This window comes from Ailuropoda melanoleuca, chromosome 1 (genome assembly GCF_002007445.2).
Source record: "Ailuropoda melanoleuca isolate Jingjing chromosome 1, ASM200744v2, whole genome shotgun sequence".
Lineage (NCBI taxonomy): Eukaryota > Metazoa > Chordata > Mammalia > Carnivora > Ursidae > Ailuropoda > Ailuropoda melanoleuca.
Window position 1 is genome coordinate 194,828,722 of NC_048218.1, and position 15,711 is coordinate 194,844,432.

At 40.6% G+C, this 15,711-nt stretch overlaps 1 protein-coding gene and 1 non-coding gene across 8 annotated transcripts in view; both read left to right on the forward strand.

The window, feature by feature from the left end:
- CALD1 (caldesmon 1) overlaps positions 1 to 15,711 on the forward strand; it is a 181,132-nt gene that overhangs the window by 129,777 nt on the left and 35,644 nt on the right. For all 7 annotated transcript variants that reach the window (XM_034672516.1, XM_034672520.1, XM_034672513.1 and 4 more), the window contains one exon: positions 12,143 to 12,289. In XM_034672516.1, the coding sequence (XP_034528407.1) occupies positions 12,143 to 12,289 (147 nt within the window). The remainder of the gene's footprint in view (positions 1 to 12,142; positions 12,290 to 15,711) is intronic.
- On the forward strand, positions 5,503 to 5,609 carry LOC117795645. The gene has a single exon (XR_004619724.1). It is a non-coding gene; the product is annotated as a U6 spliceosomal RNA (small nuclear RNA).

The following is a 15,711-nucleotide window of genomic DNA, read 5'->3' on the forward strand; positions in this document are numbered from 1 at the left end:
ATTTTTATCTGCTATTGCGTTCTTACAGATGTCTTTGCTTCCCTCCCAGGTTAGAAACTCCTTTCAGGAGTCTAATTCATCTTGGTTTCCACTCTCAGTGGCTTGAACAGAGTAGATGTTCAATAAATATCTGTTGAATGGACGTCCTGATTCTGGCCACCTGAGGGTCCCTTTGCCATTGTCCACTACCACAAGTTGAGACCCTACCTTCATATCTGGCCTTGCACCCTCCATGTCATCCTCAGAATCTAGACCCCTCAGGCAGCCCCTTTTGCTGCCCACAGCTCCCCACCCTGATGTCCCACCCAAATGTCCTCGCCTCAAAGTTTAGGTCCCACATGGATCACTGGTTTGATTGGGGGGAGGAATGTACACAAAATTAGAAACCTATAAGCCAGTGGCAATGCTAGGACTTTGTAATTTGTAGTTAGAGAATAGGATATCTTTAGGGTAAAGTCATTTATCGCCCCAACTGAAGCAGTGCCTGGTGTACCAGGTAACAGTTTTAAGGAACTAGCGATCGTTTTAGTATCTAGTCAGGAGACAGCATAAGCCTTGTTGGTTAATAGTCTATTGTTGGGATAGAAATCTGCTGGTGTGTGACAGATACCCTCGAGTAATTTAAGTACCTTGCCAGAGTGTCTCTAATGCCTGTGTTTCCCTCTCTCGGAGCCCTGGCTGTCGGATTCTTAAGCCGTGGGTCATTCTAATTCAATTAACACATGGAAATAGAGGCGCTTCATTATTTAATATTGCTCTGTTAAAATGTTCTCATTTTTATAGGTGTCTTCTATTAACTCAAAGGGAGTTTTTAAGCGTGGAAGGTTTTTATGTGGTTTGGTTTGGTCAGGCTGGCTCTTAACCAAGTCAAAACAAATAGGTGTTTGCTTTTTTTCCCTCTGCAGTGAGCAGGCCCAGTGTTAGGTAAGGTTTCTGTTGACTTAGGAAGATGATCTACCAAGTGCAGAGCAAACCCCTTGACTTCTTTTCCCAACAGTAGGGAGGTTGGACCCATTAGCAATGGTTGGCTCCCAAGTCCTCTGCAAGAATAAATGTTCTTTCCAAAGGGCCAAACATCCAGGATTTGGCCCGTCATTTTCCATTTCCTGTCTCCACTCAAGGTTTGTCTTTCTATTTGCTACCACTTGTAAACAAAACTTTGCAGTTCTAGCATTTGGAGGGGAGCTCCATGCCAGCTGGACGTTAGGTAAGTTTGTGCAATACCTCTGGGGTCAGGGAGGTAGTAATCACCCCAAAGTATGCTTTCTTGTCAGGGTGACACTCACGCATTTCAGCAGAGGTGCTGGAAACAATGCTCTGGTGTCCTATCTATCAGTAGAGTGGAGCTTTCTGGAAGAGAGGAAGGATGAAGGTGGGCGGGGGGGGCGGGTATGGAGATGGGAGACAATGCCACCGAACCGAAAGAAGTGGAGCCAGCAGAGAGTACCGGGAAAGAGGAAATGAAGAGTAAATCTTTTTCCAATTAAGAAAAATGAGAGTGGAAGCAGAAAAGCTCCAGAGGGTACTTTTGGGGGAGGAGAGGATCATAAAAGGCCTGTTATGAAAATCCATTACCCATAAATTTTCCTGCAGTCAGCACTGCCTGTCTAGAGAGGGTGGAGAGTCCTCTCAGCTGACACAGGACATGTGACTTCAGTTAGCAGTGTCCGCGTTTGCCGCGTACCACTTCCATCGGCAGGTCTGCAATACCACTTTCCCCTTTCAGGGATTCCCTCTAATTAGTCACAGGTTCCTAATCTCCGCTGAAGGACATCTTGTTTTCGTTTTTCCAGTTGCTTTATTCCTTTTGTCAAATGTTTACCAACGCGATAGCAGTATGGTCCTTGGAAGCGCCACCACGTGGAATGATGGACCTTTGTACCACACCCCACAAATAGTTTGAATTTGGGGCTAAGACCTGAATTTCTAGATCACACCAAGTATAAGACTCATCCAAATGAGTTTGTATTTTCACATTCCAAGATGGAAAGGGAAGTTTCTGTTCCTAGGAGTCTTTGGCTCTGAAAAGAATCCGCTTGTCTGTGTACCCGCGGTCAGATGCAGTCTCTCCAAATTGGCCAGTGGGAATGTGGGGGTCTCCCTGCACCCTGCTCTGGGGCAGTTGTTGAGCCAGTTGTACATCCAGGTGCAGACCTAATGCAAGAGAAAGAACTGGTAAAATGTAGTGTTGCCAGTCACAGCCACCTGGGTCTGAATTACTTTAACATGTTTTACTTGAAAGAAATTAAGCCCAAGATTGATTGTCCACATCTACTGTGTGCATTAAAGCAAGATTGTCCTTTAATAGATACAGTGGTCAGGAAACAGCCCCCAGTCAGATTTTACTTTTGATTGACAGCATTTTAAAAAGCCTAAGTTTATTAATGACCGTATTTATTTAAGATTCTTATTATTTAATATTTCTTGGTAGACAAAGAATCCTAGGTTGGGGAATGAAGTAAAGGTAATATTTATGAAAACACAGTAATTGGGTTTATCTCATTTAGCCATGTTTTATACCAGTTGAATAAGAGTTGAAAGAGAGAAAAGTTTGACTATTTTAATTCTCTTACTGGCCACTTAAACATTTCTCTTACTCCTTTTCATTCATTTTGACCAAAGTTTAACATGAATAACCATGTGAGGAGCACAATAGATCTTTTCCATTATCAACCTGCTCTTTCCATACCTATGCTTTCTAAACATTTATAAATGAAATAGTGACCTGTTTGGATCTGACCAACCTTATTGTTTTAACAGGGCGGGATAGCGGGAGGGGTGCAAAGGCAGTCAGTCCTGTCTGTGACAAAATAAAGAGATTTTAGTTTAATCTCAGGAAACTGTCATGGAATTATTCCTCCAAAATCTGTACGAAATAGGTTTGACAGATGCCTTGTTCCTTTCAAAAATAACTCTGATAAAAATAGCAATTCAGTGGGGATGGCTGGTTGGCTTGGTCTGTTAAGCATCAGACTGTTAATTTCAGCTCAGGTCATGATCTGGGGTCCTGAGATCGAGCCCCAAGTTGGGCCTCCCACTCAGCTTGGCATTCCCTCTCTCTGTCCCCCCCAAATAAATAAATAAAATCTTTTTAAAAGCAGTTCAATAAGAAAGTAAACCCGGAGTCTGTTCATTTAGTTCTACTGAATATCACTAACCATCTATGGACTTTGAATAGAAAATGGTACCAATTGAATAAAGAGTTAGATATTAATCCTCGTCTCAAGAAATGTTTGGAAAACCCTGTGCCTCATCTGTCATTCTAAACTATAGCCGTTCATATAAGCATAGATGAATCTCAGAAACACATAGATCTGTGAAAGAATCTAACCATAGAATGCATACAGTGTGATTACATAAAGTTGTAAGAAGGCAAAACTAAAAAATAAATTGTTGAGGCATGCATACCTTGGGAGTAAAACTACAAAGAAAAGTAGGAGAATAACTAAAATAACCCAAAATTTGTGTTAGAGGTTATTTGGAGGCATTTAAACATGGGGACGGGATTGAAGAGGGCGCCTACGGGTCTCCAAGATGCTGGTGCTTTTCAGCTGGCTGGCTGTTTCATTATCTTTTAAAGTGGTCATGTATTATACATAGTATACACTCATTTACAAGTACAATGTATGTTATGCTAAACGTCTTTTTAGTTTAAAATATTGATCCCAAACAATCAGAATCCATATTTTAAAACATTTCCTGTGGCTGCCTGCATCGATTCAGAAACGAGTGTCTGAACTTACGCATCGGCCGGCCCTAGGGCAGGGCCATTCCGAGAACTGTGTGCCCATCAGCCCTTAGTCAGCGGTATAAGCCCAAGTCCGGTGTAAGCCCAAGTCCAGGTCAGAACAACCAGTGCCCCCAGGGCTCTTCTGACCACGCATGCGCAGTCAGACCTGATCCAGTCCTTCGTCAGGTCGTTGTAGGCTTCATGATGCTAGGAACCAGCTAGCGCAGTAGCGTAGAGGGAAGACAGGGGGAGAGCTGTGGCTTCCACTGTCTGATGCCGTTTTCTACTCTGCTCTGCGGCACATGTTTCCTCACCGTGGTCTGCAGTCATAAAACTCATATGATTATGGAATGTCACCATTGTATGAAGCATGGGGAAGGCGGGGCGTGATAACTGGCAGCAATGACATGCATAAGAGCCTGAAGGATGCCAGCGCACAGTGTCTTACTATTGGGATCCAAAACTTATGGTTGCTAGGCAAACTGTAGTAATTCTTGTAAAGGGGATGTGAGCGGTGGGGGGAGGTGCGGTGGGAGAAAGGGGAATAGATGAAATAGAACCTTCTTTTCCTACCAAAAAAATATGTATATAATATAAATATATAGATAAATAAAATAAATAATATATAATAAATAACAATATTTTAAAATATATATACGCTAAATCAAAGGAACTTTTCTTTCATTCTATCCTATTTAATTACTAATGGACCAATTGACTATTAGCTATTAATCCATTTCTAAACATATTCTGCCTTGAAAATTTTTTTGACTTTTTAAATTTTTTTCCACTATAATTTTTAATGCCTTTATTTAAGGAATTCAAGGGGGAAACATTCAGAATTGGACTTTATGTGCATTAAATGAAACCACAACATTTTACAGACACCACATATAAACAAAATCATTTTTAAAAGCCTGGAATGTTGCTATAAACCTCTTTTAACTTTCAAACATACAGTAAATCTCCAGGGCAAATATGACTCATTTCAATAGCTTGGATTTTCCCTCCTGATCACAGCATTGCCTGAGAGTTTGCTAAGAGCCTTTGAGCAATTCACAGAGCTGATTGGCTATGTTTAGAGAATCTGCTTACATTTCATATTATGAAAGAAAGTCACCAGGGTTTTCAGTACATGGAAAAGAATAATGAAAGTATGAGTCATTTTGCCTCCTAATAGTTGATGAGTACATCTTTAACCCACATGAGGTTTTAACTCTTTACGTTGGATCCCATATTAAGACCCAGGTTAAGACAATGACATAGAACCAAGAGTGAGGGAAATCAGAGAAAAGTAATTGACTAAGAAGTTGCCGTTCTTTAAAAGAAGAAGACGACGACGATGACGACGTCATTATTCTTTGAGGCCTTTTCCTGAATCTGCCCTCTGTGAGGAGTGGAGAGCTGCAGAAAGCTGGGACAGGATCGTGTTTGCGGTGGAGTGTCTCAGTTACAACCTGGAACCTCCCCTCAGCCAGCGCCACCTTCTCCTGGACAACTCCTTGTATGAAAATGGAAATAGTGTGGGAAGCAGAGAGGGGAGAGCTGATCTGAGAGCTCAGCCGACTACTTGCCGGCCCACAAGCTATTTTGAATTTGCAAATGGTGAACTACTGGTAGATTCTTTCTTTCAGGTGGCAAATTTATTCAATCTGTTAGGATTTTAGCTGCAATATTCTCTTTTTAAAATATAGGAATGTGGCACAGGCAATTAAGGAAAGCAGACTTGGAAACTGATCTGCACGGGGACCTCTTTAAGTCTCTAATAAGCAGTGCCGGCTTCAGTATCACCTATGCTAAAATTGCAATGATACAGAGAAGATTAGCTTGGCCCCTGCACAAGGATGACACACAAATTCTTGAAGCATTTCATATTTTTTTTTAAAGATTTTATTTATTTATTTGACAGAGATAGAGAAAGCCAGCGAGAGAGGGAACACAAGCAAGGGGAGTGGGAGAGGAAGAAGCAGGCTCATAGCAGAGGAGCCTGATGTGGGGCTCGATCCCATAACGCTGGGATCACGCCCTGAGCCGAAGGCAGATGCTTAACCACTGTGCCACCCAGGCGCCCCCGTATTTTTTTTTTTAAGTCTTTAATAAATAGGCCTTGGGGGCACCTGGGTGTCTCAGTCAGTTAAGCGTCTGCCTTCGGCTTAGATCATGATCCCAGGGGCCTGGGATCGAACCCCGCGTCGGGCTCCTTGCTCATCAGGGATCCTGCTTCTCCATCTCCCTCTGCTGCTCCCCCCGCTGGTTCTCTCTCTCTCCCTGTCTGTCAAATGAATAAATAAAATCTTTAAAAAAAATAAAAATAAATAAATAGGCCTCATTTTAGTGCCTTGAGCCTTTTATTTTCTCTGTGGCTTTCCTCACTAAGCGTGTGGGTCTGCGTGTGTGTCTCTTTGTGGGTGTGCTTACCAAGCACGAGGAATGTTGAAAACAAAAGGGTTGGAAGGTGACGATTCAAAGTCTGTTCATTGGTGCTCTTGTAAGCTCTTCCTGTACACCCATGGTTCACTAGTGGTGAAGGTACTGGAAGAGATTCCCAGATTCATATCCACACCAAGTACTTTCTGTAGTCACTGTTCTTCAAATATATAATAAATGCAGTGGTTTATAAGACAGAGTCCCGTTTATGCATTGTTGAATTTACAGATACTTTACAAAACATTTATTAATAAATAACAAAAATATAAGCAATTGTCATGATATCTTACTATTTCTTGATATTTTATTTTTTAAACTTTTTTTAAGATCTATTTATTTTAGAGAAAGAAAAAGAGCATGAGTGGGACAGGCAGAGGGAGAGAGAATCTCAAGCAGACTCCACACCGAGTGCAGAACCTGACATGGGGCTCGACCTCATGACCCTGAGATCATGACCTGAGCCTAAACCAAGAGTTGGATGCTTACCCAACGGTGCCACCCAGGCGCCCCTCTTGCTATTTTAAAAGGATCCACATTCTTAAAATAGCAGAAACCACTGCTATACAAGATATAGAAGATTAAATATTTTCTCTGGTCCTGTCAGTTAGCTGTGGGCTGTCTTAATGTATGTCGATCTGACTTGGTTATTTGAAGTGACAGAGCTTAGGGAATTCTCACTTCGAACCACCTGGAATGACTACTGTGAAAGGCTATGCGGCAGAATCTTTCAAATTTAAATGAACATATACTATCCCACTTCCCTGTATCTACCCTATAAAAGGGGTGCGCAAGAAGGCATTGCAGCAATGTATGCAACAGAGAAAAGCTAGGAAAAACCCAAGCGTCTGCCTGTAGGAAAATGGTTAAATAAACCAAGGGATCCTGTGCAGTAGATGATGAGAATAAATTATGTCTTGGTGAACTGATTTAGAAAATCATCAAATATATTATTAAATTGTTTTAAGTCACCAAATAATTGTATCGTATATACCATGTATGTACAAAAAAAAAAAAAAAAGATTAGCAAGATTGCAAATCCAAACTTGATTAGCTATTTGGTTGTCCAGTTAATTTCTCAGAGTAGTACTGTGATTATCAACATAAAATAAGTAAATTTATACTCATTATAGACTCAACCATACTTTTTTCTCATTCCCTCTAGGTCTTTAATGCTCCTAAACATGCAATAACAGCAGCTTCCTCCCCCTCCATAAAAAATGGTTATTGCTTTTCCTTATTCTATTTTTAAACCTGATTTCCCGATAAGAAATCTTATTTGGTTAATAAAATACATTGCCAGCGTTTTTGCTTGGAAACTTTAAGGTTCTACTGTAGTCTCCAATCAGAAAGCAGCAAAATGGAAAAAAAGACAAAATGAAAGGCAATAGGGCAATAATCTTCAGGCTGTGGGGAACACAGGGTAAAAACAAAGGAAACAGCCTATACTGTAGGTGAAATTATAAGAATTTTGCCAGTGTTGTGCAAGTCTTGAGAAATATTTGATGGGGAAGATGGGGTGGGGGGAATGGGCCAAGATGACCAGTGCCTTGCTCCAGGGTCTTACTATGGAAGTTCGCCACTTTGCCTTTCTCTCATCTAGCATACATTCAGACCCCGGCCCGTCCAAACGTAGACCCTGATTCCTCAGTGACTTCCTTATTTGCCATGTTTGCAGTACTTTTAGTTATTTGAACTTTCTGTCTAAACGGCACAGCATGTAACATGATTATCTTGTTATTTGAATATACCGAGGATGTAGAGCTCTAGTGGTTAAAAACTTAAAACGTCTTTGGTGTGAAAGCCACAGCATTCCAAGAAAGTTTTCCCATTGCATAGTTGTTTTTTCTTATAACACCAGAGCCTTTAAGCTGCTGGTTCTGGGAATGAAAGAAATGCCAGTCCGCTCTCCTTTTCTCGTACCACTGACACAATCAAACAACATCATGTAATTTTTGTGGACTTTTGAGATTTTTTAACACTTATACACACACACACACACACACGCACGCACTTCCAAATATTTGATGAGCCATTTTGCTACCAGGAGCCCTGGTCTTCCTGCAGTAAGGTCGATCATATCTTTCGCCAGGTGTTCTCCAAGGGATGAGTGAAGGTAGTTAGCAGAAACAAAGTGTAATACTCCATAGTAAACCTGCTTACACTCAGCATGGGCGGGAAAATCATGGATTCTGGCCAATGAAAAATGTTATTTAATAGAGGTGCCTTACCTGTCATTTGTGAGTTACCATTTTTTTAGAAGAATAGATCGCAGTAAAATGGTTCAGTCTCTAATAAACATAGTTTAAGCATTCTCAGATGCTTCTGAGGAACTTTGAGTCCCGTGCTGCCCGGAGTCATCTGGGAGCAGTAGCAGAATACCACTGGGCTGCTTACTGCTGGTGTCCACTGCAGGTTCACAGAAGGAACGAAGGGACTGGTACACTTTTATTACAATCTGGTTCATGGTTAGGTATGATTTTTACTAGTCAGTAGCATTTCAGATATGTTTAAATCTGGTGTGTGGAGAATTAGAAATGTTAACATTTTGTGTTTACCTGAGTGTAAAGCAGAGGTTGTACCAAAATTTGGATATATTAAGAATGCTGTATACTTGCCTGTCCTTTGGACAAATTCTGCTTATGGTGAAATTAGCACTCAGTCACATTGCTGGTGTTGTATACGTTTCTGAAAGGCACTTTGCCACTGTGTATCAGAAGCCTTTTAGATGAAGACACTCTTAAACTCAGAAATGCTAACTTCTGAGAATTTTTCCTAGATAAGTAGCTGAACACGTGATATAAGTATATCTACAATGGTGTCCTTTGCAGCCTCAGGTATAAGAACATAAAGTTGAAAAAAATCTTAACTGTCCATCTATAGAAAATAGGTTACATTATAGTACATCCACATAATTACTATGCAGAGCTCTCCACAGAATACTGTGTTGCTGTTGGAAATTAGATACTGCTAATGTGTTGAATATAGTCATAGATAAAGAAACTGTTTATGGAATGATATGTGTAACAGAGTCCCACTTTGTTAAAAATGAAAGTATCTGTGCATGCCTGACAAGATGTCTGGTAAAATATATCAGATACTAGTCATGTCCATATCTGAGTTACGGTATGATTAGGGAGATGATTTTCACTTTCTCTTTTACACATCTGGTAGTGTCTGGTTTAAGCAAATAAGAAATGTATGTTACTTTTAGAATCAGGGAAAATTAAAAAATTGAGTTGTTTTCCGTTTTCAAAGAAAAGTAATAAACCTGTGGGAGTAGCGTGAAGGGTAAGCTGCTATGGGTGAGGCCCAAAAGCTGAGCAACTACCAAGGCTCATGGAGGGAGTCTCAGAGTGGAAGAATTTCCACACATATCCAGTCATCTGGCATGGACAGAATTTCACTTATAAAGTCAAGTGGTATGTGATTGAGCCAGCAACTGGGCATGTTGTGATTCTAAATACCATGAAAGTATTTTGGCTCTTTGTTTGTTTTGAACTTCGAAAATAACTGTAATATGTTTCTTTATTAGTAGTAATACAAGGTCCTTTAAAATCTAACTCTGATAACCATGTGTCCTAGGCAGGGAGCAACCAATGAAGAATACCAAATAAGAAGAGTTAGAAGAGACAGGAGTGAGTGGTCTGGTTGTCAGGCCACCCCTCAGAGGAGAAATCAAGATGAAAAAAGGTTGAGGGTGACCTGGCCTAAATTGATGGCAAATCTAGTTGGGTAGGTGGGAGGTTGAAGGCAGTAACACCTCAAATCGTTCAAGAATAGTGGGAATTTGAGGGTTTCACGTGAGATTCCATTTAGGGAAAGGCAGGGGGAGTTGTTTTTAGCATAGGATGTCCCAGATGTAGCTTTTAGGTCTCTTGCTTGTTTTGGAAAAGAAAGGCCCCAAGTAATAGCCAAGACCTCACGGCTGATCCAGAGACATAGAAGAACGAATGAAGCCTTTCTGTTTGATTAGCTTGGGAAGCAGTCATTAAGACTCATTCTCCCTGCTGTGGTTAAAACTGTCTATTGAGAAATAAGCCAAAGGAATATCAGGCCAAGAATCTGAAGACTAAAGCCAAACCACTGGGAAGAGCTTTTGACTGCAAACTACAGTGTGATTGAATTAGAAAGGACCATTCGATTCATGTCATGCTGTCACCTCAAATTCAGCAAGTCTAAAATTGAACTCATCTTTCCTTACAAAGCAGCTCCTCAACTGAACTTTGCTAATAACAACAAAATATTGCACTGTAAAACGCCTTACCACAACATATCCAGGATTTCATTTCCTTGTCACATACTTACAGGCAAGGGACTTCAACTCAGGTTAAGGGGCTGGGCTGCCAGGTAATAAGAGAGCAGTTCTAGGAACCAGGTTTACTAAGTCCTAACCTAGCTGTCCTTTAATGACATCACACCGCCCTTCTCTCCATATCTGTAGAAATAAACCAGTCAGTTTCACAGAATTACTATGACATTTTATTTATATTGGCATTTGAGTATTACACACTAGCAGATTTTAGTAAGTATGAAGTCAGATTTTCTGAAGCAACAAAGAGCAAACCAGCCAACTTTGGATTTGTTAATCTTGTTTTTTATAGGTGAAAAGCATTCATAGCATTCGTATTCTTGACGTCAAAAGATAGAAACAGATGAAATAAAGTGCCAGATCTAAGCCTGAAGATGTCTGATTTGTAATCTAACATAAACAAACTATCATCAGTTATAGTAGGTTCCTATTGTTGGTGCACATTATATGGCTCTGCTGTTTTATTTTCTTTTGTTTGTAAATTATTTTAGGTTTGTCATTATATAAGAATTATAAACATAAAATGTTTATATATCTGGATTTCTATTTGTAAATGTGTAAGTAACATCGTAAGAAAAGCACTTAAACTCCTTAATGTAAAAAGCAGCCCATAGCGCAATGCAGCTCCATCCCAACCCATGGCCCCATCGGGCCAGCTTGGCCCTGGGCCAGCCAGCCGAGCCATGCCTCCTTGGCACTTTGTATCTCAGTATGTGTTCCTCCCTCACAAGTAGCCAGGGTAACCATGCAGGTCATTTTCTATTGAGTTTGGACATCTGTAGTTCCCCAGCTCCAGTTCTGTATTCGGGAGTAAGTATTAACGGAAATGTATATGATGTAGTGACAGTGATTGTATAATTTTCCTAAATGGATATTTGCTTCAGATGAAACTACAAAGGCTGAATGACATGTGTGTGCAGAGCCGTCTGTGCCTCCCCTACCTCCCTCAGCTCTTAGGTTTCTATCTACGTATACACCTGGGGGCTACCATCATGGGCTGGACGTGTGGATGGTGGAATCCTAACACATGCTTTAGAGCAAAGGAGGGGGCCTTACGGGGAGCCACACTGACTTGGAAGCCCTCCTATCAGTTGTCAGTAACACAGTCCCTCTCCAGTGAAAAGGAACTGAAAGGAAAAAAAATAAAATCCAAGAAAAGAGGGTATCCTACTCTCTGTTTTAATTAGCAGTTGAGCTTATTAATGCCAAAATCCTGGCTTGATAACTTGATTCTTTTCTGTCCTTTGTGACAGTGTCTACACAAATAATCCATACAACATGCTGAATCTTTTAAATAAGTGTTTTGATTATTTTTTGATTCAGTGCTTTGGATTTCTGCATTTAAATCTTAACATGCTAATAAGCAGCTTAGTAAAGAAATCTCAGTCTGCTAACCCGCACTCTCCTGCATAGCCTGCTTTTGTGTAGATTTTCTTAGTTTAAGCTATTACTTATTGTAAGTTATCCCTTGTAGCTATTAGACTCATGCTTTTCAGATGCTTAGAAGTTTGAAAACTATTCAGATCAAGTCTCTATGGAATGAAACGATCCATTTAGAACTCTCTGCTTCATTCAGTGGTCGAGCTCAGGAAAGGGCTCGGGCTGATCGTGCAAAGAGCCTGGTGAAGATGGTCGGCAGCTGGCATGCTCAAGAGGCTGTCTTTGTGATGTTGCAGGATCGCCTACCAGAGGAACGATGACGATGAGGAAGAGGCCGCCCGAGAAAGGCGCCGCCGCGCCCGGCAGGAGAGGCTGCGGCAGAAGCAGGAGGAAGAATCCTTGGGGCAGGTGACTGACCAGGTGGAGGTGAATGCCCAGAACAGGTACTGTCCTTTCAGAATGGAGAATTTCTAAATTACTTCTTAGCCTGTCTGATGAATGGAATGTGTTGGGCAAAGTTACCCCTTCTCGGCCCAGCTCAACTCTTTTTCATTCTAACTTGTTCAGTCATTTTTGTGGTCATTGTAGGCACCTAATCAGATTGGACAGTCAAACTGATTTAGACATTCAGACACCACTACTCCTTTCTCTTCCCCACTCCCATCCCCTACACACACCCCAATTGAAGTGTTTTATTTTATAGTCTAGTAATCTTTTTATTTACTATGATGGGTTACATCTTTAAATAAGGGAAACTATTTACATTCATTCTTTAGGGTATTATCATCTGTTTTGAACTGAAGATTTATAAGCTTGATAGTCCTCTGTGCCTACCAGCAGCAAATAATACTTGAATTTTTAAAGTAGAGGTAAATTGCAAATGTCTTTTTTTCCTGATCTACAGCCTCAATCAGTGTCCTCTGATCACTACGATATTCCGCAAGGTCCAGAATCCTGCTTAATGTAATGTAATTATTCAAACAAGCTTGTGAGTTTACTAGCACATTTTTTCCTGGACAGACCTTGGTAGTGATCAGGACGGTTGAAAACTGTTAATAGGTTCAACGTCTTCAAAATGGGCTTTTATAGGTTCACACATATGAGGTCATATAGTTCATCATGCGACTTAGGAGTATATGTCATTTATATGCCCCAACGGATGAAAAAGATGAGAATATTTGGGGGTGGGGATGGAGAAAAAAATTAATTTTTCTTTACAATTATGGACTGAATAAATATAATGAAACTACCACATAAGATCTTGTGTATGGTTTTGGTTTTTGTCTATTTTATTTTGCGTGTGTTGGGAGGACATTGTTGATAGTTCCTTTAAGTCAATCTAATGAGAAAATCTGAAGGAAAACAGTTCTGTTTTAGTACCCACTAAATATGAGTGGGTACACAGGTTTCTGAAAGTCTTGAAGATTCCGTCAGGCAAGATGAATTCCATAAGGAAACCTGTTGGTTAGGTGGAGAAATAGAGACTTTGGTTCTTGGTAAGTAACTCCTAATTAGGGAAGAATATGGCAAAGAGGTTGTGGGTACATTCCCTGCGGTTCACTACTGGCTCTGAATCCAACTTGGCCTTTCCCTAACTGCGTTTCTTCAGTTAAACGGAAGTGAAAATTGTACCTCTCTCTTAGGAATGTTGTTAAATTTAAATGAGATTATACTAAATATGAAACACATGGTGCCTTGCACATAATAAGCACCTAATTTTAACTATTACCAGGAAAATGGTATCAGGGCTTTACAGAAGAGGCCTGCATAGTCATTCACTGCCTTTTCTATTTTTGAGTTGAACAGGAAGGGAAAGAAAAAGTTTTAAAATGGCATTCTGAGTCCTTTCCTGATTCTGGTTATTAACAGTGACTTAAAAGTTACTAATAGTATTCTTGCTTTCAAAATCTTGCTTCTACTTGGGTTTCTCTTCTTTTTTCACATTTATTGTAGTAATTATTTCATGCTGTTGATTGATGCACAAATTCTTTTTCAGTAAAGCATATCCTTTTTTAAAAGATTTTATTTATTTATTTGAGAGAGAGACAGAGAGAGCACGAGGTGGGGATAGGGAGCAGAAGGAGAGGGAGAAGCAGACTCCCCACTGAGCAGGGAGTCTGACTCGGGGCTCAGTCTGACTGGGATCATGACCTGAGCCAAAGGCAGACACTTAACCACCTGAGCCACCCAGGCGCTCCTTCAATAAAGCATATTCAGATCTGAGAATATCTAGTTTATCTCTGACATATTAATTATCCACAAGAAGAATTAGTGTTCTTCATGGGTCTGAAGGACCCTAAATGGTACTCAACTGACAGTCGTTGTTTTGATTTATAAATAGGCAAAGAAAGATCCAGTAGAATCTGGTTTTTGTTGTTGCTGTTGTTTTTAGAGAGAGAGAGAGAGAGCACATGCACATGTGAGTGGTGGTGGGGGAAGATTGCAGAGGGAGAGAGAGAGAATCATAAGCAAGGCTCCGCGCTTAGCACGGAACCCAAATCAGGGCTCTATGTTACAACACTGAGATCATTATCTCTGCCAGAATCAGGAGTCAGACACTTAACTGACTGAGCCTCCCAGATGCCCTATCTGTTGGTTTCTTAACTCAAGAGTACTTTCATCTGGCTAACACTTTGGAATTTGTGGTACCTTTTAAAAATTATTTGAATTCAGTTGATCAAAATTCCTTCCGTGTATGGGGCGCCTGGGTGGCACAGCGGTTAAGCGTCTGCCTTCGGCTCAGGGCATGATCCCAAGTGTTATGGGATCGAGCCCCACATCAGGCTCCTCTGCTAAGCCTGCTTCTTCCTCTCCCACTCCCCCTGCTTGTGTTCCCTCTCTCGATGGCTGTCTCTATCTCTGTTAAATAAATAAATAAAATCTTTTTTAAAAAAAATTCCTTACTTGTAGACATTTCCCCTTAAATTCTGAATTATTTGTATATTTAGGGAAATTTAATACTTACATGTCTACTTCATGGAGGCAGTGTCCTACAGCAAGAGTTAAAGCCAAGAAAATTTAAAATCTAGCCTTTATGCTGCCATTTCTTATTGTTAAATGTGAAATGTATTTTTCCAAAATTAAGTGAACTTGAACCTCAAAAGGGCCCAGTTCAGTATGAACCATGAAATTTGACGGAGTTTCTAAATATTACAAGACATGTTCTTCCAACTCCGGTCACAGTTTCTGGTATCACATGACTGGTTGTTTCCTGCCAGTGGAGACCAACCTGACTTTGAACTGTAGTAGTGAGTGAGGTGATAGATATGGTACAGTGTGGTTTTTAGAGATTTCCTTTTCTTTTATAATAAATATCAAATTTAACTATTTGTTGTCTACTATAGAGAAGAGTAAAAGACCCTCTATATTCATGGGAATCTTGACAAAGAATGCAGACAGTGAATGTATTAGGGTAATGTCAGCTGCTATAACAACGAGCCCCAAATTTTAGTAATTTAATGCAATAACACAAACAAGTCCAAGGTGGATATTTCTGAATAGTAGATAGAACTGGTCACCTACTTTCTTTCCTCTTGTGACTCTGTCAACTCCTGGGGCTTTTAAAGTTTTCTGATCTAGTCAATAGAGATAGAGATCGGAGAATGCACTTCTGCTTCCATTGTCTTGGTCTAGACACATCACCTCTACTCACACTCTGTTGGAAATTACTGGACACATGGCTCCACCTAGATGCAAGGAAGAGGGGAGGGGAGGAAATAGAATCCTTGACGGGCAGTCGCTTCCCTGGGGCTGTGGAAGGAGGAGCATGACTTGTGATGCACGGTTAGATGTCTGTGCCGTGGGGGTCACCGGCTTAAGTACAGCATCCCCACACTATGATGTGCACTTGCTTCCTTTCCAAGTG